The sequence below is a fragment of the Pinus tabuliformis genome, chromosome 4_2 (genome assembly GCF_031772625.1).
Source record: "Pinus tabuliformis cultivar Carrire ecotype Pingquan chromosome 4_2, CPIR1, whole genome shotgun sequence".
In the NCBI taxonomy this organism is placed as follows: Eukaryota; Viridiplantae; Streptophyta; class Pinopsida; order Pinales; family Pinaceae; genus Pinus; species Pinus tabuliformis.
In genome coordinates this window covers 430,338,265-430,364,253 of record NC_142304.1, presented here as the reverse complement: position 1 = coordinate 430,364,253, position 25,989 = coordinate 430,338,265, and the positions used below count along the sequence as shown (strand labels likewise).

Sequence of the window (25,989 nt, the reverse complement as noted above, 5' to 3'; positions counted from 1 at the left end):
TTCAAATCTCTTTAGGAATTATAAACTAAAACATTTTGCAATTTTACATGATGATAATACAAATTCAATCATACAACTAGTACTACATCAATGATGATAAAATGACAAGCACATGAGAAATTGGAACCACAAACTGCAGTTTTCTCAGCAAGTCTTCAAAATCAAAATGTATTATATAGATAGTAGATATTGAGTCACTGCTACTAGAGGAGGGAATGCTGATGGAAAATACAAAATAGGGTAGATACTAGATACTAGAACTATAGATGATAGGGTGCATTATCTTAATGTTAAGATATATCCTCTGTAATATCCCAAGGGGATTTTTTGCCCTTAGGATTATTATTTTGACTAGGGTTTCCCATAAAACTAGAAAAGATTATACACAACAATGCACATTCATCTATTTGTCAAACAATAGGCATTCATCTATGTATTCATGAATATAAGATATTGTAATATGATTATGCCACAAAATTTCCATAAGCTAGGGCTAACCGCGCAGTAAATTCAACTGATCACCACAGTATAGTTTTGAGTGCAATACCAATACTCAACAAACCTTGTTCCAATTGTACTTAGGCTAGCACTACATAATACTATTGTTACTATACTAATGACTCATTGTACTGCTGGGCTACTTCCAGAATTGTTTGTTGTCCCTTCTACACTTTGGAGTGGTTCCCTTTTTCCTTACTTCTGTTTAGTTGTGATGATGTCTGCTACTCAAGGGGTCCAAGCGTACAACTTCAGGGACCTGGAACCTGTCCTGCAATAGTTCTCTAATATATCTTCTGCAATTAGTCTGTTGTCAGAGCCACATCCTAAAATGTATGACTGAAGGTAACCCTATGTCTTAAGCTACTCTTAAGTTGCCAGGAGTTCCAAACTGGCGTCCTGTGAGTAGCCGTAGCCCTAAAGGGTCTGAGATAATAAGTTGTTGCCCTCATGGGGTGTTTTCAGGCCTGTGCATTGACCAGGTAGATCTGATGGTGCCCTTTGCTCCTCCAAAATTCCCTCGCTGGCCTAATGTAGACTTTGGTGCCTTGGGGATGTTTCACCATTGCTCAGGCTTTTAGTGACCTAGACCTTCGTTGTTTCTGATGCTTGACTAGACACGTTACCATAGAAGAACTTCAATTTTGTTCATTGTTGCCTGATCAGAGGTTCGATAGACCAATAAAGTGACGTTGTTGTCTAGATAAGGGTTTCACGCTCTTCTTTTACATTTGGCATCTTAGGGGGAGTCACAAAGGATCCGCAACCATTTAAACCTTTATTCAACCACAGACTCTTGCTGTGCCAAACATTATTTATTGATCAAGCTAGAGAGTTTCTTGTAGCTAGAACAGGTCAAAATTGTTCCAAAGATCAAGTTATAACCTAAGTTGCAGGAAACGTGGCCCTAGGGGTCGTTTCCCCAGGGGAAACGAAACGAAACGCGTTTCCCCATACCGTACGGCTTGGAAACGCGTTTCCGGCCGTACGGCCACGTTTCCCGAAACGGAAAAGTGGCCGTACGGCCGGAAACGGGTTTCTAGGCCGTACGGGCCACGTTTCCCCAAAAGAACAGTTGTTTTTTAATTTTATTTTTTTTTAATTTGTTTTTAAATTTTTTTAGGGTTTCCAAGATGTTCTAGAAACCTATTCTAAAGTTATAAAAGAGCAGTTTGTCTCATTCTCTCATCACACTATTCAGCAAGTCGTTTCACTATGAGGATTAGTCTTTTGTGACTTGTCTCTATAGTTCTTGCAGCCTTATAGTCTTTATTGTACTTGCAGCCTCATATACTAATATAAATAAAAGCTGATTTTGGATTTTCCAGTTCCTATATTTTTATTTTCATTATGTGATTATTCATGACTCATGAGTAAATGTGATGTAAATTTAATCTTAATGTTTAAATGTAATAAATTATAATCATATAATGTAAATGTATCATTAATGCTTTATGATTGCACATATATATATTAATAATTTTTAAATATTTTTAATATATATATATATATATATATATATATATATTCGCGTTTCCCCGTTTCCAAAATTGGGGAGGTCGCGTTTCTTATCGCTTCCCGTTTCGGAAACTCGTTTCCGTTTCCCCGTTTCGTGCAACTTAGGTTATAACAAAATAGAGAGAAGGAGGTCTAGCTAGGGTGGGATCACCTCCACCAAAAGTAGACGAGAATTAGCTAGGGTGGGATCACCTCGACCAAAACTAGACAAGGATTAGCTAGGGTGGGATCACCTCCACCGAAACTAATCAAGAAGAAGGTGTATTAAAATTCTCAGAGTCTTAGACTCAAAGTAAACAGAGAAAATTCAATCCAATTCGATGATCCAAAATGATTCCAACTCTCCTTTATTTATAGATTTCCTCATGGGGTCTCTTCCTCGTTAATCTAATATCAGGGGTTCAAGTGCAACCCCCTATTTGGGCCTTTTTCCACATCTACCCCAAAATTTACCCAATGTTGCCCCAAAACATTGGATAATGGGTTTTTGCCTTTATCAAAGACTATAGCCTATGTGGTTGGATAGGCTATTTTATCCTCTCTTGGGAAATTAATCCCTAGGGGACATTACATTGCCCCCTTCCGACATTGCTTGTTCTCAAGCAACTGTACCTCCGGTTGCTGCAATAGTTGTCCCCTTATGTTCAAGAATGAAGATTCCTCACTTGCCTTGCATCTTTCCATTTGTTCTCTTTCAATTTCTACTCCAGCGTAGCTCCTTCTCCGCTCTAACTTGGAAGATTTTGGGCGCGTAGGGGGCATTTTCTTCAGCTCAACCTTTGGTGGAGCTGCTTCATGATAGAATGGGGGCATGGGAGATGCTTTAAATGCCAAAATTTTCCAAAGAATTTTTATCTTAGCTTCTTGTAGTTCCTTTGTTTTGCCTTGCAATTGGTTTTTCTCCAATCACTTTGACATAAGTACTTGGATGAAATGACCTCGACTTCTGTATTTGAGATCACTCATTTTTACCAAGCACACTTGAACTAGGCCTATGTGATTTCAACTTTGTCATACTTCCACTAACCTTAGAGGTTCTGTTCTTTTTCTCATGTGCCATATTAGATTGGCCTACGGTTAGATCATGTATTTCAAATTAATGTTTGTGGTCATCAACGTTGGATGTTGGCCCAACAAATACGTTAGCACGACCCTTAGACATCGATTTCTTGACTTTTGCCTTGTGATGTTCCTTTTTCTGGTGTTCCCTATGGCATCGTTAGGATGGACTTTTAAGGTTGGAGGCAGACAGGTCATAGGTGCAGGTTTACGTCATCAATGAGCCCAACGACTTTTGGAGATGTTTTATGGGGTCTGGAGGAGTTCACTTGCCATCTTCCATCATCGAGATTGATTTTGCATTGCTCACTTCTCGTTCCATTGCATTTTGATAATTCCCACAAAACGAGGTTATTATTGTACCTAACTCAATTACGCTTAAGGTGGCATTTCGAGAGGAATACTTGACAGAACATCTTAGTGTAATAGCTCGTTGGAACCTGAATGAGAAGATCTACATGATGAGATGGTTAGTGGGGATTTTCAGTGGTGTAAAGAGGCATGGTGGCCAATTTACCATTTTCCCACATTAAAAAGATATTTTAATTGAGGGAAATGTGCTCAATGATTAAAATAATAATAAATTAGGAGCTTTTAGAGGGGTTCGTCAGATCTATAAAAAGAGGAGGAGGAGACCATTAAAGGACATCTTGGTATTGATCTTCTTCTTGTATGAGAGGTTTGAGAACTTGGTTCTCTACTTCATTTGTAGCCCCAGGACGAAAACCTTTAGATGATTTAGTAAGATTAGGCGAGTACCCATCTCCCCTTGGTGAATTCATCTAGAATTCATAGGAGAGCTTAACAATGGCATTTCCGTTCAATTTTTGAGGGCCAACACAACATTGGAGCAAATTCCTGAGGCCAGTTGTATTTCAGCCATATGGGTTGTATCAGCATGTAAATCGCAATTTATTTAATATAATAAAGTTGAGAATTTTCCTGTTCATTGTGTTATTGGATTGCAGTGCTCTATTTGTTTTATTTTACATGGCAATCTTCTGTTAAGTGAATGGTAATTTTAAGTGAAGCATTTTGTTGATTTAAATTCTGAGAATTTGCAATTTTTTTTCCATTTGGGACATTACAGTGGTATCGGAGCTGGCTTTTCTTGCCAGCCTAGAGGGTTTCAATTTCAATTGCAGATTGTTCAAGTGTTTAATGTTGAAGGTGCCAAAGAAATTGAAGACCCACTTCCTGCAGTAGAATTAGAAGTTATTAAGTAAAGGGTCGACAAATTTGAATTATTGATTGTGCGATGAAAACTTGGCAAATTGTTGCAAGCTCAATAAAAAAATTCGAAGTTTGGCCAATTATTAGTGTTCAACCCACATTTGTTTTAAGGTCATTTTGATTTCATAAAGCCATGTTTGATTTTATGAGAGTCAACGCTGCGGTCAACGCAGGTGAACTTGCTCCAATTGCCTCGGTTTTCATGCCAGGAGATGCGGCCTCAAGAGATCGGAATAACTGCCTGAAAACCACAGTCAAAATAGGTGAGTTGACCCTCGGTCAACGCCCCTGCAAATAGGCCAAAACAGCCTTGCGTTTTTTGCTTGAAATTTTCGATCAACCCAAGTCAACGTGAGAAGAAGAAGAATTGCTCCTTTGTTGTACGAACCAATGAGGAGAGGAGAGAGAAATATGTGTTGAGTGATGATGTCCAAATGAGGACAATGTCTCTCTTATTTATACAATTCGATGAGGGGTCGAGACACATCTATTGGGGCTACATGAGCCTACATTAGACTTCTAGCCGACCTTGTCAATTTGCACGTGCGAGAATTAAATTCAAAATCTTACTTTTGCTCATCCAAACAAGATGATCTTTAGATCAATCTTGCACCTCTTGGAAAGAGGAATCCAATAAAATATCGTCTCCATCATATGCGCTGTCCAAGGTAGAGTTTGGCCCTTGTTTCCAATTTTAACACTCCCTCTCAGCTAGGGAGAAATCCACCTGCCAAATCATTTGTTAATCTGTACCATCTTTGTCATCTCTGCTCTACTCTGCTGAACCATGAAGAAATAATGAAGAAGAAATGATCGAGAGTGAGTCACAAGACCTTGCCACTCTCCATTGACCCAAATTCAGTCTCAGTTGATCTTAGATCAATATCAAACATCCTAGCATAGGGAGTACGACAATACACGATGCGTCCATCGGTAGTGCTATGGCCGCTATCCTCATTTCCCAACTCATTGGCCAGATGAGAGGTACTTCCCATGAGTCTGGGACTGCATGGGTAGGATGTATCGGTTGGATAAGGTGAACCACTCATCCTGCTCATATGCCATAGGAGAAGGTGAACCACTCACCTTGTGGTCGCTCATAGCTCCAAGAAGTACCCCAAGCCCCCCGGAGTTCCCAGAGTTCAATATCCAACTCAAACGGGACCCTCATAAGAGGGTCTTTCCGCGACTCCAAGTCTCTCACGGAAGGTTAAGAATTTGACCTTCCCCAGGGGTTTTGTAAGAATATTTGCGACTTGTTCATCAGTCCCAATGTGATGGAGCCTTATTGCTCCCCGTTGTACCATATCTCGGATAAAGTGGTACTTGATATCAATATGCTTCGAGCAGTCATGGACACGGGATTCTCAGAAAGACGAATCCCACTTTGGTTGTTGCAAAAGATCACGGTGGTATCCAGTACATGCCCAAAGAACGCACTAAAGAGCTTCCTCAACCAAACAACTTCACAAGAGGCCATACTTGCAACAATGTATTCGGCCTCGATAGTGCTCAAAGCAACCGATTTCTACTTCTTGCTCATATCGAAGCAGAACCCAGTGAGAAGCAACATCCCGATGTGCTCTTACGATCCACCACACTGTTAGCCCAGTCAACATTAGAATAGCCATGGAGCCTCAAATCCCCGACAGTGTATCTCAGTCCATAAGTGATTGTGCCCCGGAGATATATCAAGAGATTCTTCGTAGCAATCCAATGTATGTGATGAGGCTTGACCATAAATTGACTCAATGTGTTCACAACGAAGCATATGTCAAGACGAGAGTTTACCAAGAACATCAGGGCCCCCACAAGTTGACGATACTCAAAAGGATTTCCCAAATCGGGCCCAACAACACTTCCACATAACTTCTTGAAGTTGAGTTCCATCGGAGTAGTCACAGACTTACAATCCACCATCCCAAATCTTTCAAGTAGCTTCACAATGTATTTTCCTTGAGAAAGTAAAATCTCATCTGGCTTTTGCCAGACTTCCAAGCCTAGGAAGTAGTGCATCAATCCTAGGTCCTTCATCTTGAATTCAGAAGCCAACTCCCTCTTGCATTGATAAATGAGAGGGTCTGCACCTGTCAGAAAGAGATCGTCCACATAAAGTACCAAGATGAGAGGTCTATCATTTTCAACCTTGAAGTAAAGGTTCGGATCAACTTCACTTCTTGTAAAACCCAGCTTCATCAAATAGTTGTTGATCCTCTCATACCAATCTCGAGGAGCTTGCTTCAACCCATAGAGGGCTTTCTTCAACCTGCATACATGTGTCTCTCGATCTTGAACTTCGAACCCCACAGGTTGCTCCACATAGACTTCCTCCTTAAGTGAGCCATGCAAGAAGGCGGTCTTGACATCCATTTGATGTAAATTCCATCCTTGAGAGGCAACAAGGGCAATGATCGAACAGATGGTGGTATATCGAGCAATTGGTGCAAATATCTCATCACAGTCCACACCTTTTTGAGAGAAGCCTCGAGCAACAAACCCGACCTTGAATTTTTCAGCACTTCCATCAGCGACATGCTTGATCTTGTGGAGCCATTTCGAGGTGACAACAAATTTGTACTTGGGTCTAGGGACCACATCCCAGACATCATTCTTCATAATTGACTCACACTCTTCATTAATAGCATCCTTCCAAACTTGGTGCTTCACAACTTCTTCGAATGTGCAAGGCTTAGTTTGAACAATGGTGCTCATGGCAACTAAGTACCCTTGGTACCCATTCGGCTTCTTACTTTCACGAAATGTGCCCCTTGGTGCAATATGTTTCTCGGCATCTTCGAGAGTCTGCTTGAGCCATGGGGGTCTCCTTTTTGAGGAGGAGGGCTCATGGGGAGGTGGATCAATGGGATCCATTGGTGCTTCAGCATTGGGCATTAGCTCGTCCTTCGGTTCCTCCTGCTTTCTTGCATCTTCTTCTTTGTCCTTCCTTGGAATAGGAAGGTCTCTAACCTTCCCAAGGGCAACATCTTCATCGAAGGTGACATCATGACTTATTTCCACTTCTCTTTGACTAGGCACATAGATTCTATATGCCTTTGAAGTTTCATTGTAGCCCACAAATGTTCCTTTCTTCCCAGATGCATCCAATTTGCTTCTCTTTTCTTTCGGCACATGAAAATACACAGGGCTACCAAAAATTCTAAAATGAGAAACATCAGGTTTCTTACCAATGAAAATTTTTTCGGGAGTTTTGGATCTAATGCTTGATGAAGGCATCTATTTTGAACATACTCGGTCTTCCTTTCAACAACGCCATTTTTCCTAGGAGTATATGCGGTAGTAGACTCCCTCTTAATGCCAACTTATCTACAATAATCATTGAACTCATTTGATTCATCTTCGGTTCCATTATCGGTCCTCAATATTTTGATCTTCTTCCCTGTTTGATTTTCAACCAAGGCTTTGAAAGAGCAGAACCATTTGAACACTTCGTCCTTCTTCTTCAAGAAATAAATCCAAGTTTTGCGAGAGAAGTCATCCACAAAAATAACATAATACAAATATCCTCCCAAAGATGTCATGGGCAACATACCAGATAGATCAGAATGAACCAATTGCAAAATGTCGGTAGTCTTGCTATCACTTGAGGGGAATGGTCCCCTTGTATGTTTTCCTTCGGCACAACCCTGACAAACACCTTCATGTTCTACTTTAAATTCGGGCATACCTGTCACCATCTTCCTTGCATTGGGTAGAGCCTTATAATGAAGATGAGCAAACCTTCGATGCCATAATTCAGATTGAAGAGATGTGTCACAAGACATAGCTCCCAGTGGACTTCCTCCAACTTGATATAGGCTGTCAACCTTGAATCCAAGAGTGAATGCTTCTTTGAAATTTCTTTTCCAAACACGTACCTTTCCATCAATGAATGCCACCTTGAATCCTTTGTCCTCCATTGCCGAGATAGATACCAGGTTCTTCTTTAGATCAGGTACATATAGTACTTCTTGTAGATGAATGGTGTTACCTTGATTCAATTGAAGAGTAACATTCCCAGTTCCTTTCACGAGATAAGTGGCATTGACTCCAAGAATGATTTTCAAATTTGTGTCCTTTTCTATCAAATTTGAAAGAGCCTCCTTATACCCAATGAAGTGCCTTGAGGCACCACTATCAATCAACCAATTATCTAAGGTATCCGGAGGAGAGGCAGTAGAGAGGGCAGATAAAAGATAAAATTATTTTCGCTTGTTATCTACAACATTAGACTCATCATATCTGGAGATTCTTTATCTTTTGGGAGGCCGACCATTTCCATATTGAGTAGCACGAGCATTCCTTTTTCCTTTGTTGTTGAACCTACCATTCCTTTGATTGTTGTTGCCTCTGAAATTGTTGCGGTTGTTGTTGTTATCATCATCCCGAGGTGTATCCCTTTTATTAGGACACTCCCTAGCATAGTGGCCAAACCTGTTACAATTGAAGCATCTTCCCTTTCTTCCATCTTTGAATCCCTGTCTTCCTTGACCTTGTTTCTTTGAACCTGCATTGTTCTTCTTTTTAGCATGAGCAGAGAATGCAATAGGATCATTCCTATTTGAAGGCATGTCTCTCTCCATCATCCTTGTCTCTTCTTGAGTACATCTAGTCAATAATTCATCAAAACCTGGAATTTGGTCATTGTTGAGGATAGTAGTGTTGAACACATCCCATTCACGAGGGACACCTCCAAGGGCAATGAGAGTGAGCTCCCTGTCATCAATAACTTCTCCAATAGATAGAAGATCATTTTTGATTTCGGTAATCCTCATGAAGTAGGATTGGATATCTTCTCGTCTTCCTGTCTTTGAGAAAGAGGACTTGGTTTGCATTGCTAGCTTGATCTCACCTTTCTTGTACTTTGTCTTAGTGGCAGTTGGTGCATTTGAAGGAGGTTCAACAATCTTTCCCTGCACATAGTCCATAGCATCATGCTCTTCCAAGGTCAAGTCAAGAGACATCTTCCATGCATGATAATTAGACTTATCATTGAGCTTGTCATTAGATTTAAAGTAAGATGAGGAGGCCATTGAATCTTGTCCTTGTCCAACAAATCTTAGTGATTTCTTTTCTCACTCTTGCTTGGGCTTTGTCTTCGCCTCAACTCTGATACCATGTTAATTTTAGATAACAATGGTATGTTCTATGCTTTAGAGTAATTTACCTCAATTTTCCTTGTTAGCCCAATATTGATTTCTAGATTAGCAATCACATTAACATTGATAGTAAATGTAGATAGAACATAAACAATAAGTAGAAGACAAGCCAAGACAAGAGGACACAATATTTGGCGGATGCCAGGGAAAATCCCCAATGTGGGGAATGATCAAATCTTCTTATTATTCTTCAAAAGTTCAGCAGAGAGAGTACATCATACAAAATTTACTTGCCGAATCACTGTCAAAACAGTGCAGCCAAATAACAGTCAACAAGATGCCCTAACAAGAGAGTCAACGCTGGTCAAACCAACAGAAAATCTCCTCCAAATAAGCTTGGCTAAACCTAGTCAACTTGGCCTCCAAAGACAGTCAAAGTCAAACCAAAACAATCTGAAAATTTCGGTCAAATTCAGTCAACATTGTGGTCAACGATTCTGCGGGCAACGCAGGTAAACATGCTCCAATTGCCTCAGTTTTTGTGCCAAGAGATGTGGCTTCAAGAGATCGGAATAACAGCCTGAACACTGCAGTCAAAATAGGTGAGTTGACCGTCGGTCAATGCTGGTCAACGCCCCTACAAATAGCCTAAAACAGTCTTGCGATTTCTACCTGAAATTTTCGGTCAACCCAAGTCAACGTGAGAAGAAGAAGAGTTGCTGCTTTACTGTACGAACCAATGAGGAGAGGAGAGGAGAGAGAGATGTGTTGAGTGATGATGTCCAAACGAGGAGAATGTCTCTCTTATTTATACAATTTGATGAGGGGTGGAGACACATCTATTGGGGCTACATGAGCCTACATTAGACTTTTGGCTGACCTTGACAATTTGCACATGTGTGAGAATAAAATTCAAAATCTTGTTTCTACTTATCCAAACAAGATGATCTTTAGATCAATCTTGCACCTCTCGGAAAGAGGAATCCAATAAAGATATCATCTCCATCATATGAGCTGTCCAAGGTGGAGTTTGGCCCTAGTTGCCAATTTTAACAGACTAGGATGAAAGATTAACTCCCAAGCTAAGTTAAGGGAACAAGAGTACAGTCAAAGCCCTTCCTTCTTCCAAGTCTCCCAGTAATCCATGCCCAAGTGTGCCCAAGAAAAGCAAGCCTAAACACCTAATTACATAATGAAAAATCATACTTTCGGCATTGGATGGTCCACCTTCGAACATACGATCATGACAGAGGAGCGAGGGTACACAATGGATGGCTCAGGTGACGGAGAATGGAAGCACATCATTAATTATTAGGTGGATGCAAGGGACTGTTGGCTGTCAGGTGAAGACAAATCTAGGGGAGAATTTCTCCTATAGGGGTTACCCACTGGTGGTGGGTAATAGTCCCCATTTGCGAGACTCTAGCTACAACACTAGGTGCTTCATTTTCAATTCCACCTACAACTTCTACATAGTTTCATCCCGCTTGAACTCCACTACCATCACGTGGAGGCCCATGCAATAGTCATGGTGGTGCAAAAAGGAAGGAATGTTAAATAAAAAAATCCTAGATACTACAATAGTTGTTTCTCTTTTTTGCTACTTTATGTCTTAGATGATAGATTCATAATAATTAGCAACTAGCTTGGTTTATTGATTTGGACCTTTCAATCTTCATATTTTGGTGTGCAGATTGCCTATTTTTTAATCATAATTATTTGGTAAGATATTGTTGACAATTACTAGAAAACCTATTTTGTTCCATAGGTTAATGGTCTACTTTCTGTTATATGACTTATTTGTATCTTTGTTTGTAGTTGCTAGAACCTAGATTCTAGATGCTTGATGCTCAAATGTACACTGTGTTATTGCACAAAGTCTCTCAAGAGGAAAACTCCTAACTTCAACAAGGGGCAAACTGAAGGAAACTATCGACCACGCTACCCATTGTTACCTCTGTTGGCCATGTACATGTCAATAGTCCAAGAAGCAGAGCATACAACAATGGAAGAAAATTTTTGAGTCAATATCATCATTGTAATCCCAAATTCTGCTTATATAATGTAAAAATGATTATAGTATGAATATCAAGCCATGTAACAACACCTAGGTAAGCCTATAATTCTTTTCAAAAGGTTTCACTCTAGGGAGTTTTTTAACCTCACCAAATTATCTGTGTTTGTAAACATAGATAATTGGCAGAGTTTTTCTCCTAGATATACCCCAAAGCTAGGGTGGAGCTCATTGACAAGGTCTTAGGTGAGTCCTAGTGTTATCGAGTCTATGTATTTTAGCATATTAGATTATGTGTCTTGAGTCGCAGAATTTGGTTGAGTGTTGAGAGTCTTTGTCTTTGTGTATTTCCCCTTCTAAGGGTTGAATTTGTAATATCTTGATGTAAAAGTGTTATCTATGAATATTTTGGTGAATAGTTCCTCATAATTAGAACACCATTATCAAAATATTTTTTAGGATACACTTAGAGGGTGGAAAAAATATTTAATCTCCTCTTGAGTCTTTTTATATTTAATTTTTGGAAAAAATAAAAAATTAAAATCAGCCAGATTTTGTCAAAAAATAAAATGAAGGGAAAAATTAATTACGCTTCAAGTGGAAAATTCATCAAAAAATTATTTGAGGCTATTTTCAAAGGAAAATATTCAAGTCAAGAATAAAAAGCCTCATTTCCAAGGAAGAAGGACCCAGTCCAAAAATTCGTTGGGCCAGAGAAGACTATTTTCTAGCAAACCAAATTATTTGGATCAGGCAATTAAGAATTTTGCACAAGTAATGATAATTGTATTTTTTGAAGGTCATCCTGTGGTCCAGAAGTCAAGGTTTGACCCTCCAACATAGTGAACAAAGAAGATCAATTTTTTTGGAGATTTGTGCCAGCTAATCAAGTTATCAAATTTTTTCTGCAAGGATCAAGTCATAGATCGATGCAACTAGCTGTTATTTCCACTTGGAGGGGTTGATCCCTATCATTTTCTATATAAGGAAGCTTTCAAGCTCCTCATTGTAACATCAGCTGGATTGAAAATCTTTTGTATTGGGCCAAAGCTCTGATGGAATATTTTTAATAAAAAGTCTTTTGGGTTTCAATTCAAGGTGTCTCTTGCTTGATGATTCATTGTATGTGTTGAATTGATCTTAATGATCTAATTATATTTACTTGAAGATTATTGTTCCATAGCCAGTGGTTGGATTATCTAATAGCACAGGGATCTTGCTTTAGGTATTGGGCTAGAGTAAGCACATTGAAGCTGGTAGATCTAGCATCTCTAGATCTCTAGTCTATTTGTGTGAATTGAACCTCTTTGGAAACTAATAGTCTATCTTTTGTGTAGAGATCTTCAAATATTCAGCCCTTGGGCATGCCCTAAGTTAATGGACTTTGAGGTGATCACATCTTGTTTGGACTTTGAGCTTATCTAACGGTTATTGGTGTAGAGTCTTGGATTAGACACTAAATAAAAATTATTTCTTTTACTTATTTTCAAAATCTACTTGGGCTATAAATGATTTATTTGCTAATTAGAGCTAATATTTCTCTTGTAGATATCGTAAATAATTTGTAAATTATTTCTACCCCTATATATTTTTTTTCTTCTCATTTTGTAGAAAGTATTTTGGGGTTTTTATTTTAGAATTTTCTAGTTCTTTTGGCTTGGCTCTATTTATTTGACTTGCAGGTGCCATTAGCTCAAGGATTCAAAGACAAATATGAAGTGAGAAGTTTGAAACCCTCACCTAGCCTAGACAAATAGGGTTTGGGCCTAAATTCACTTGAGGAGGGCCGTTTTGCTCAATCAAGGAGAGCGTTCAACTGGAAGAGGTTGATCTAGGCCTTTTAGGGCTTGATCTAGAAGACCCAAGTGCTAGTTTTCCAACGCTAAGCCTCTAAGAGGGAGCCGCTAGCCCTAGAGGGCTTATTTGCTGCATAAACCAGGGTTTATCATGAGTATGTACATCTGAAGAAATTTTGCAGGTGGTCCCTTTGAAGCTAGGGTCAATTTTTGGTCTTGAATCTAACATATTTTTCTTGCAGGAGGTGGTCACAAGGGTTATGAGGCCTCTAGGCCTTAGCCGCAACCTTAGAAGGCTTGTTTCAGCCCAGCCGCAACCCTAAGAGGCTCCTTCTAGGCTAGCTGCAAGGCTAATTAGGCCTTAGAGACCTAGCTGCAACCCTAGAGGGGCCTAATTCCATCCTTGCAATTGATTTTGAGGGCTAATAATTTGTTTTGTAGGCCTAACGTGAATTTTGGCAAGGGTTTGTAGTGGTTTCTGATTGTATTTTTACCATTTAATTGTGAATTTGTGGACTAATATTGGTTTTGCAGGCTCATTATCCATTGAAGAAGGGTTTCAAGGGCTTAAAATTCATTTGTTTCATCATCCAAGGCCTTTGAAGCCTAGTTGTTAACCTTAAGGCCATTTCTAGGCCTGGCCGCAAGCATTAGAGGGCCTAAATCCCTAGCCCCAAGCATTAGAGGGCCTAAAAGCCCTAGCCGCATGCTCTAGGAAGGCTGACTAGTCATCAATCTTTCTTTTCACACTAATACATTTGAGTTGCAGGACTTTTCAAGGGATTTTGAAGGCTACACATCAAGTTTTGGGGCTTGCACTTGCCATATTTGTCCAACTATCCTATTCGTGGGCCTAGAAGGCCTAGATTTGCCCTAGCCATGGGGTTTTGAGAGCATTCCTTTGGTTTTCAGTATAATCATTGGTGGTTGCAGATGTTAGAGAGTTCAACGATCACTTTGTGGTGCCTCAACAAGACAAATTTGCCATTGAAGATAGGTTGCTAGGCGTAAAGGGTTTGATCCTCGCTCCTTTTCTCCCTCTTGTTGGCTGTTTGGCTGTCATGACTCATAAGTAACCAGATCTGAAGACTAATTATACAGTGGCATAATCAAGTGTTAATCACTCTAAAGAAGCCTACAAACACTTCTAAATAAGCCTAATAACTCTAAGAAGTAACACACATCATCTAAGGGATTAAATAATTTGTTTTTGCATGCTTCTCATTCAAGTTTTGGGACTGATTTCATGGTGAAAGCAATCTGATCTAATTTGTTCATGTCTAGTGCATTTTCAAGGTGACAACATTTTCAAAAATCATTGGTGAATCAACTATATAAGTCTTGCATCTTGAGGATAGCTAGATAATTGCCTCTTTGCATTTTTCATCATTGCATTGTGTTTTCTAGCATCCGTTATAATTTAAATGCACTTGTTGGCTTCATGATATCACTGTGAGCAATCTCATCTCTCCTTGTGCATAATTGGTTCATGATCTAATTGATAAGAAGATATTGCTCTCATTGTGTTAAAGTGACTCTAATAAGCATCTTGAATGATTGATGATTGCTAATATTGTTTCATTGGGATAATTTCTAAATTGTTCTCTAAGTGCTCTATTAATTGCTCTTGTCATCTTGTGTTGAATATCATTGTGAGCATCTTGTTTTCAAGTAATTTAATCTTGATTGGAGCATTTAACATATCTATAATCTCATTGAAGCAATCACTCATATCAACACCTTCATTCTAGGTTAGCAGCGAATCTCTAAAACACACCTCCAAGCATAAGCTTGGTTGAAAGAAACATAGGACCACCTTGTTCACACAATTTGAGGAGTCTAGACCCTCATTCGTAGTTAACATATGTGACCTTGCAGTTCTCTTGCGGGCAATCCCTTGTAGGAATAGATACACCTAGGTGGTTAGAACCCCACGGGAGGTATCGTTAATGAGGCCTTAGCCTCCTTCCTTTGGGCTTCTCTCTACAACGTGTGTTTGAGATTAGTTCCAAAAGAATTGAGAAGGATTCACCTAGATAGGGCATCTAATTAAAATTAACCAAGATCCTGCATCACACATTAGATCTAGGTCCTGCACTTCACTTAGGATAGAATTTGCATCCCGCAACAATTGTTTATCTAGTAACTTGGAATATTGATCTATATTGTGCAAGTAATTAATTTAAAGGCACTGGTCTCTCATTCATAATCTTGAAGAATCTGTTCAAATTGTGCTTAATAATCTCACTGCTATTTAATTTTAACCCAAGTTGCCAGGCCATTTAGTTGTGTCTCCTGCACTTGTTGGTTCCCAACAAGTTTCTCATCATCCCATTGTTGAACGAAATGTAACTAGGTTCGGTCTTCATAAATGTATTTTTGATATTTGTATTTATTCAAGAAAATAAATATTATTTTTATAATATATGTCAATGAGTTTCTTGCTCATTGAAGTAGGTCTAGCACATGTCAAAGTGCTATACCTTAAGAGTCAAAAGAATTATGTTGAAGACCTTAAGGGTATGTTACATTATGTATATTCGTGTATAAAAGTCAAAGAAGACACCTCCAAGAAAAGTCAAGTCTCCTCCAAGCAAAGACACCATCAAAAAAAGCAATGGCACCATTAAAAGCACCTATTGCAACAAAGAAAGTCAAGTCGGCCTCAAAGAAGCAAGTCGGCCTAAAGGAGGGACAATCCTCTATATATAGAGGTTGTCCACTCCTCTAAAGACAACGAAGATCATCTCTGAAATCAACGAGGAAGTGCAATCAAATAACAGGTGGAAAAGTCGAGTTTAAGGGAACCTCTAGAGCAGCAAAGGAGGAGAAAATATAAATGAAGTATAAAGGACTGTTTTAGGGTGAATTGCAGCCACACGTGTGAGGAATAGAAGGGCTGACTGCGGTCACTACAACAACAACATTAAAGTTTCTCATCTATCATTGTTTGGGCTTCAAACTAGGCCTACTAGGCCTCCTACACAAGCGAAGAAGGAAGGACCTCAAGTGAAGGAAAGAGGAACCATAGAACATCAACAAGAACTCTCACATGTGCGAGTATTAGGGCTGCAGTGCTATCACACTAAACCTACTATTATACATCAAGAAGGGACTTGGTTGGTCAAGAGAAGAAAGGAGGATTCTTAGTTAAAGGAGATCACTAAAGATAAGTATCTCTTCTAGAAAGACTACTAACAGTGGAAGGGAAAACGAAGTGCCAGAAGGAGGACGAAGTGCCAGAAGAAGGTGGATAAAGTGCTGGGAAGACATAGTGCAGAGAAAAGGAAGGACTTGACTTGTGCTTGGAGGATCTTCTAGTCAAGGTTCTAGGGTTTGGCATTGATCAAGAAAGAAGCTTCAATAAGAGAAAACTTACCGAAGCGTTTTCCTCTCAAGAGAATAGAGGTTTTGGCCGTGGCAGAGAGCCAACATCTTGTGTTCTTGTTTTATGTTTTGATAGCAGTTTGATGAAGCACACACACATGCATTAATAAGCCAAGAAGAAGATTAAGCTAACAAAGACAAATTGTAAAAAGACTTCAGAAATTGTTATCTTGTCACGAAGAATTACTCTACACCTCATTGCCCTAGATTCTTCAACATGGTATCAGAGCTAAGGTGACACATCAAGGAAAGGGAAACTCAAGAACACTCATCAAGTATAGGCATATACAAGGTTGAATCATCAAACCAAATCTACTCAAAGAAAAGAAGGCCTACCATATATCATTCATCAAGGAAGACTACATAGCAAGAAGAAGAGCCTTACACAAAGGCACCTACAAAGAAGATCAGATCAAAAAGGGACCTACATCATCTACAAGTTGCCAAGCAAATCTTTTCATCAAGCAAGTCCACTTGGAGAAGGCAACTTGAAGAACATCAAGATCCTAGGAAGGCAAGCCATCAAGTCTTAAGGAGGAATCAAATCCATTACATCTCATAATCTATCAAGTAAGTATATGTCTCCTTCTGAATATACATCAATGTCTTTTTGCAAGGAAAGCAACAAATTGGTAGGTACCAATAACTTTCTTGCATGGAAGAAGTGGATAGATTTACTTCTCTAGGAGAATGAACTCCTAGAACATGTCAAAGGGAATATCAATATCCCTGCCAAGGAAAAAACTCAAGCCTTAGCCAAGTACAATAAGGATGAGACAAAAGCTCAAAGGATTCTAATAGAATCTATTAAGGATTCTCTCATTCCTTATGTCTCCGAATTTGAAACATTAAAAGAAATTTATGGTAAGCTAGTAGAGCTATTCTTAGTATCCATAGCTAGAGAAGTGATATCTCTAAGAAATGAATTGTACAAGATGAAGATATCAAAGGAAGGAATAGCTCCCTACTTCATGAAGATCTCTGAGATGAGGGGTCAACTTCAAGAGCTTGGGGAAGTCATGCCTGACAGAGAAATGACAACTGTAGTACTCAATTCTCTACCTGAGGATTGGGGCAACTTCACATCAAGCATATATGCCAAGAAGGAAGCAACCACACTCAGTGAAATGTGGTCTCTATGCAAGATAGAGGAAACCAAACTTAAAGCAAAGGAAGATGTGGGATCAAAGGAGCAAGCATTTGCTACCATGGCCAAGAGAAAGGGAAAATTTGGCAAATTTGGTCCACGAAGAACAAACAACAAAGACATGTCCTGCCAAGAATATAGACACTACAAAAGGAATTGTCCTAAGCTTAAGAAGGACAACAACAACAAAAGAAAGAGGGAAGAAGCTCACATGACTCAAGAGGTGAAAGAAGAAGAAAAAAAGCAAAAGAAGGAAGATCCTCCGGATCTCTACTATGACTAAGTCAAACTCTTTACTTCAAGTCTTCTTTCAAGGTTTTGAGTAGAATAGGAGCATGTAGAAATTGCATGGCTAGAAACATCTTCTAGAATCTAGAAGCATGTAGTACATAGAGTTCTAGATACTCATGTAGAAATAATTAATAACGTTTATAATGAGAACAAAATGCATGGTTAGAAATATATTCTAGAATATAGGAGCATGGTAGCTATAGCTCAAGATATTCATGTAGGAGCATGCCTAGTATAGGACCTCATCCACGATGAAAGAAAATTGATCATGATTAAGAATCTTAGAAGACCTCCATCATCAAAAGGAAAGAAACATTTGCAGGGTAAGGATCTTCAAGATCCTATGATGGGATCTTCAAAAGAAGATTCATAAATAAGAAGCAGATGTCTCATTGGGAAGTCCCATTCATGGGATTCAAGAAAAGGATGATGTGCAAGCAAGCTAAGATGAAGCAAGAAGGGCCACACCAAGGACAACCAAATGAAGCTAAGATGATCAAAGGAGAATCAAGATGAGGTATGTATGCATCAAAGTTTAGTCATGTTATCATTTGTATATTATTGAGTCATGGGAATAGTTCTATAACATGATCAAGTATGAAAGAATCTCTTTCACCAAGGACATGCTCGAAGGCATGTACTACAATGCAATGAAGGTCAAAAAAAGAATATGCTCACATAAGGAGTATAAGATTGCTGACTAAGAAGCAAGAAGAAATGCTGACTAGTCCAGGAAGCAAGCAATGAAGAAGTGCTCTCAAGGAGCATAAGATGGTTGACCAATTTATCCAAAGAAAAGCAAATGAAGAAAGAGATCAAGCATGTGAAGAACACCATGATCACCAAGAATCACTATTTGACAAGATACTTTGAAGATATCTCCCGAAAGAAGGTAGGACAACTCTGACAAAGGAAGGAAGGACCCTTGACACCGATGAAGGCCTTGGAGATATGAAAGATGCAGATAACTGATTCTACTCTACAAAGATGTTGTGATGAAGAAGCCATCCAACAAAAGAAAAAGCAATGTTGAAGCAATATCAGGATGAAGTTATGGGCTACTAGGTCGAAGCATGTAAACAAGAAACATCCATGAGAAGAGTATTCTGAAGCATGGACATATGACAAAGGAGTAGCCAGATGACAAAGAAACTTGATGTATGACAAGAAAGCCACTTTCCACAAAGGAAGCAATGACATGACAAACCAGGAGGGAAAGTGATCGATGGATGGTGCCCTACCTAGAAGAAGTTCGAACAAAGACTTCATGACATCAAAGCAAGGAAGGAGATCAAGCAGCTGAAGGACCCACGAAGAAGAAGTTGCTGATGAATGAAAGAGTCCCTAGTTAAGAGGGAGCTCTGACAGGTCCCTGATCAAGAGGGAGTTTTGGATCACCCCTGATTACAAAGGAGTGACAATTGTGTTTTTCCATTTCATGTGTCAAGCACTAGACCAGGACTAACAACCGTAAGTCTAGATGAAGGCCATGAATGGAAATGTAGACACAAGATAGACACAACATTATTGTCTTCACTTGGGAAGAAAGAATGGGAGGATTGGGTAATCATTTGGCATCTGATACTCTTTGAGGATGTGTAGGGCATCCAAGACAAGAGTAGGCAAGAGGACCGTTATTCTTTGAGGGATAGGAACCCAAGACAAGAATAGTCCTAGAAGCTCATACTTAGTGAACACCCGAGTGGGTATATACCTTGAGAGACAATGACTAATGTGTCTAATCTCGCCAACATTGTGCTCTGATCTATTGAGAGATAGAGTTGTTAGTCAAGGCCTTGCTGTGGAAACAATGTTGGTTATTATGATGCTGTAATAGATGGATTGCCAATCTAGTTTCTCTTATGTGAATTCTTCAATATTGATAATAGCCAAACACCTTGTAATGTTGTATGAATACCTCCCTAGTTAAGAGGGAGTGTTGAAGGAAATGTAACTAGGCTCGGTCTTCATAAATGTACTTTTGATATTTGTATTTATTCAAGAAAAGAAATATTATTTTTATAATATATGTCAATGAGTTTCTTGCTCATTGAAGTAGGTCTAGCACATGTCAAAGTGCTATAGGTGAGTCAAAGAGTCAAAAGAATTATGTTGAAGACCTTAAGAGTATGTTACATTATGTATATTCGTGTATAAAAGTCAAAGAAGACATCTCCAAGAAAAGTCAAGTCTCCTCCAAGCAAAGACACCATCAAAAGAAGTAATGGCACCATTAAAAGCACCTATCGCAGCAAAGAAAGTCAAGTCGGCCTCAAAGCAGCAAGTCGGCCTAAAGGAGGGACAATCCTCTATATACAAAGGCTGTCCACTCCTCTAAAGACAACGAAGATCATCTCTGAAATTAGCGAGGAAGTGCAGTCGAATAAAGGGTGGAAAAGTCGAGTTTAAGGGAACCTCTAGAGCAGTGAAGAAGGAGGAAATATAACCGAAGTATAAAGGATTGTTTTAGGGTGGATTGTAGCCATACGCATGAGGAATAGGAGGGTTGACTGTGGTCACTACAACAACAACATTAAAGTTTCTCATCTATGATTGTTTGGGCTTCAAACTAGGCCTACTAGGCCTCCTACACAAGCGAAGAAGGAAGGACCTCAAGAGAAGGAAAAAGGAACCATAGAACATCAACAAGAACTCTCACATGTGTGAGTTTTAGGGTTGCAGTGCTATCACACTAAGCCTACCAATATACATCAAGAAGGGACTTGGTTGATCAAGAGAATAAAGGAGGATTCTTAGTTAAAGAAGATCACTAGAGATAAGTATCTCTTCTAGAAAGATTACTAATAGTGGAAGGAAAAACGAAGTGCTAGAAGGAGGACGAAGTGCCGGAAGAAGGTGGATAAAGTGCCGGGAAGACATAGTGCAGAGAAAGGAAGGACTTGACTTGTGCTTGGAGGATATTCTATTCAAGGGTCTAGGGTTTGGCATTGATCAAGAAAGAAGCTTCAATAAGAGAAAACTTACCAAACGCTTTTCCTCTCAAGAGAAGAGAGGTTTTGGCCATGGCAGAGAGACAACATCTTGTGTTCTTGTTTTATGTTTTGATAGTAGTTTGATGAAGCACACACACATGCATTAATAAGCAAAGAAGAAGATTAAGCTAACAAAGACAAATTGTAAATAGACTTCATAAATTGTTATCTTGTCACGAAGAATCACTCTACACCTCATTGCCCTAGATTCTTCAATACTCATCCCTAGGGACTACCCCCGCCAACCTACATTTAGGAGGCAACTTAAACGAAGAGTGCAGGGATCAAAATGACAACCCCTGCCCTGACCGTTGTTGCAATTCTGTGTACAATTTGAGCGACAACAACCTCGATAGCCTTTTGCTTCATTTCTAGGTCCAAAAAATGATATCCTAACCTAAAGGGGGATTCCTTATGCTTAATATGAAGCCTATCATTTAGTACGGGTGAGAAGATGGCTAGAATTAGACTTTAACTTGTTATGAAGGAAGATGACTAGAATTAGACTTTAACTTGTTATGAAGGAAAATGGCTTAATGTTGATTGGAAAATTCTTCAAATGATTAATGGTGCAAGTTGATGGAGTGTCTAGAAAATATCAACCATATGATTTTAAGTGATGTATTTATAGTGAATTAAAGATTAATATATTACGTATTGATCCCAGCAATAAAAGTGCAAATTCTAGTTAAATAACACAGAGTAAATTAGCATATTTATGTGATTGAAATGGTTGATAAACAAAGGGTCTACCATGTGCTACAACTCTCTAATACACTAACAAGCTCGAACAATAGTGGTCAGCCCAACATCTTAGATCTCTATCTAAGGGGGATTGACCATACCCTTAACTGTACTACCCAATTACCATGATATGTGAGAGTATCTTCTTGTGTGTTGTTCTCATTGCCACTATAGTAGTCAAGTGGCTAAATGGTTGGTTTCGAGAGACCTATGGGACGTTCGATATCCCTGATAGTACATGGAAGTAAGAGTTAGTGTACAACTGCTGTCTAATTCTGTATTACTCAAAGGGGTAACAACAAGGGTTATAGGGATTTCCAACAAGGTGAGAATATGTTTCCAACCATATGAAATCTTGTGTAGTTCCCACGTGTATTTATCCCCAACCGTAGTTTTACTTGCTTAACAATAGATCCTGTGGTTCTTTTAAGACATCGAAACATGTCTCTAGTGTAAAAATTTCTAAGAAAAATCTTGCCTAGATCTAACATGTGATTTTGTCAAGCATTATTGTGTTACTTCGACCATATTTAAACCATGTAGCAAGCAATTAAAGTGGATACCATTTATGCATTGGATAAGAAATCTCATATTAAAAGAAAAATGATGCTAACAACGTATCAACATCAGAAATATAAATAGAAATAATAAGTAGCATGGTATGATGTATCCATTTAAAAAAGCTTGCACATCGAATTCCAAAGATATGGTGCATTGAGATTTAAATTTCAATTTACTTTGTTACTTGGAAATGGCATCAAAATTATTTTATATATGTGAACATTCCAATAAGTCAAAAATATATTGGAGTTTCACCCTGTACCACGTATTCATCAAATCAATACTTCAATAAAACAAATATGAAGTATTACTTTAGGAAAGAATTCATATCACATTTTAAAGGGAGTGATCTACTTCATAGATCAACGTTAGATTTACCTTTTTTATGCATATCATATCCAAAAAATTGTAGATCCGATCGAATGCTCATGAAAATTGCAAAGTCATTTCATATGTTTAAGTTATTATGCCATATTTGTAATACCAAAGAGATGATTGCACAGTAGCTAAATGTGAAAATTTGGTGCTGAGGAATATAAATAATTCAAACTCGGTAACTTATTCCTTCCACAAACTAATTCGAATCGATCCCACTTAAGTTTTGGAGAAAAACGATAAAGCCCTAAATTGACTCTTTATTGATCCAAGTTAAATTTTAAAACCTTAAACTTGAAATGAGCAAGTAAATAAAAGATTTGACTTCAGAATTTTTTTTGACTAGCTCAATTTTTTTTTTTTTTTAATTCACGAAAGAAATTTAATTGGTTGGAGGAAGTTGATGGGACCTTCATCATTGGGTGTTGGAGTTTTTATTTTCCTTTGCCCAGAATACTTCTTGCAATGAAAATGTGTGTGGAGTCTTTTCCACATCGAGGTTGGAATAAGAGCATCAATTTGGAATCATAACAAATCCTTAATCCTCATGGAGGTTAAATCTAAGTCTAGAAAAATAACCAGATCAGACATGAAAAGGTTTACTAAGTGAATAACAAAATAGAAAGACAAAATGCAGTGCTATTTCTGTTAAATATTTCATTGATTTGTTTAACAAAGATTAAAAATAAATGAAAAGGACTAAACAGAGCTTATACTTTTTTGCTGTTTTTACTATTATGCTGACCTTGATTGCTTGATAGAGTTTAGAGCATAAATCGGTTTCCATTAAACTCACTAAGCATTTGCAAATAAAAGAAATGAACACTCCAAGACATAGTACAAATAAATATTTCCTTGATGTTTTTTTGCCTCCTCTGTCTTAAAGTGGTAATTAATTTGGTAATTTGCTTCTCATTATTATTATTATTAGCTTCCCCACTTATAAATGATAGTGCACGAGAAACAACTTTTGATATTTGGAATTTGTTGCATATGTTGTTGGATTATAATTTTTTTTTAAATATTTGTTTATATACTTTTACATGTTTTTGTTTTAAAGTAGGGATGATTTCAAGGATCATTTTTTGTTTGTATGAAAAAAGTTATGTATATATGGTATTTTATGCCTTTTGATATTCCTTTTGCTATAATTTGGAAAAGCATAATGACATTGTTCAATTTATTTAGGCATCTTTATGGCTAAAGATTGCGCAATGCTACCAAGCTATCAAGGGTTATCCAGATGCAATAAAGTTCTATTATAAAGGTAATTTTGTCTTTTCTGGATGCAAATGTGTTTTAAGTCATAGAAACACCAACAACTTCTTAGGTTAAATATATTTTCCATGCACTAAAAGTAAAATAATGTTTTCTTGTTATAGGGTACAAAATAAACCATGTTTCTAATGTCAAATTGTAATGAATCATTTTGGTTTAACCAGACTTTGTTTTTTCCTTTATTTGATGCATAAATAGTCTTCCTGACTCAAATTATCTTACATTATAATTGATAATATCACTTGTGCAAGGAAGGGATTTGAATATGTCTAATACGTCAATATATTAGAGACATATCAAAGCTAGATAAATACGGGACACAATTTTGATCAAACAATGACATTATGTGTGTCTATGGTGTTACCTCTTAGACCTGCACTCATATATTCAAGTCCCTAAAAGAAATGCAATCCTAGAGGCAGTAAGGAAGGTTGCCCACTATCACCACAACTTTTTGTCTTACTCTAGGCTTATTCATTTTTGTCACAAAAAGGGAAAGTCTAGAATAAAGAAACTTATGATATTCTTTAGAAATAAAGGGATGGTGGACCACCAAGATTACTGCCTATCATTGGAGTCAAGATTGAAGAGCAAGAGGATTTGAATGTTACAAAGAAGACATAATTAAGACATTCATTGATGTAACATAACTAGTCCAGAGCAGATTTTAAAATCATTCCTGTGAGATTCCTTATACAATATGCACCATCACAACCATGAAATTATAACCAAGCAATAATGTGCGACCATGAAAAATGAAGGAAAAGCCACATATGAAACCATACATGAAATAGATAAAGCAAGATAACCTTCTTATAGAACAAATAACCAACAATACATCAGGTTTTCCAATTTGATTCATCACAAGAGCAAGAGAGCCATAATGTGACACTACTTTCTCCTTAGCTAAAACAACCCTCAAACATGGAGTGAACCCTAACAAGAAAATTACAGCAGCAAACTCCTTAAATTATCCAAAATTACATTAAGAGTTGCGGGGGTTTCATCTCAATCCTAACATTCTCTTCTTGGAGCAATATTTCTCTTCTCCAAAAATTATTTCAGCATTGTTCCACCGAGTTTCTGGGACGGGGAAATACGAGAGTGGGGATACACACAAAGGGGACATATATAAGAAAACCCCAAATTCTAGGGAAATTACGGGGAAAGAGGGGGATGTCATAGTCATAAAAATTATAAATTATTAAAAATTTAATATATAAAAATCAAAAATAAAATCCCAACAATATGCCAATAACTAAATTATACTAAATAATTATGAAATGTACATCTAAATATGATCATCATTTCCTATTAGACTATTATGAATCAGAATTATCATTTGACATTTCTACAATCATCAATGTAAATCTAAAAATAAATTACTAAATTGAATCCATCATTTGACATTATGCAATGTTCCATCTAAATTCATCATTTGGCAATGGGCATTAATATTATGCAAGGTACATCTAAATTAAATTCATCATTTGACAATTGAAATTATGCAGTGCACATCGAAAAGTAAATTTATCATATGAAAATGACATTATGCTGAAGTCTAAAATAGCCATAGAATACTGAACTAAAAGTAAACATAGAAAGTAGTGAAACAATAGAAATTGTTTTTTTTAATATTTAAATTTATAATTATTTATTTATTTTTTTGTTTTTAATTGTTATTAGCAAAAAAGTTTGGGGGGACACCCCCCTGTGTTGCATCCCCCCATCCCCCCGCCCACAAGAGAAGCATGTTTCATCACTAGAAAAATGTCCCCCCAGAGTTTCCTCAAGTTTGCCTAGGAGTTTCCCCGTCTTGGGAGCGTGGGGGAACGAGGAAGCGCGCTCCCCACCCTGTGGGACATGTCCCCGTGGAACACTGTATTTCAGCAACAAAAGCAATGGCAATCCTTGCAAAATACCTAGCCTTCCATGAAAGTGAAAAAGAGATGCTAATCCTCACATTGAACTTGTCCCTTAACTTCTTCCTCTGAAAGGA

At 38.0% G+C, this 25,989-nt stretch overlaps 1 protein-coding gene across 2 annotated transcripts in view; it reads left to right on the top strand.

Moving 5' to 3' along the window:
• LOC149169799 (tetratricopeptide repeat (TPR)-containing protein) overlaps positions 1-25,989 on the top strand; it is a 437,974-nt gene that overhangs the window by 99,965 nt on the left and 312,020 nt on the right. For both annotated transcript variants that reach the window (XM_089428816.1, XM_089428817.1), the window contains exon 8: positions 23,901-23,979. In XM_089428816.1, the coding sequence (XP_089284942.1) occupies positions 23,901-23,979 (79 nt within the window). The remainder of the gene's footprint in view (positions 1-23,900; positions 23,980-25,989) is intronic.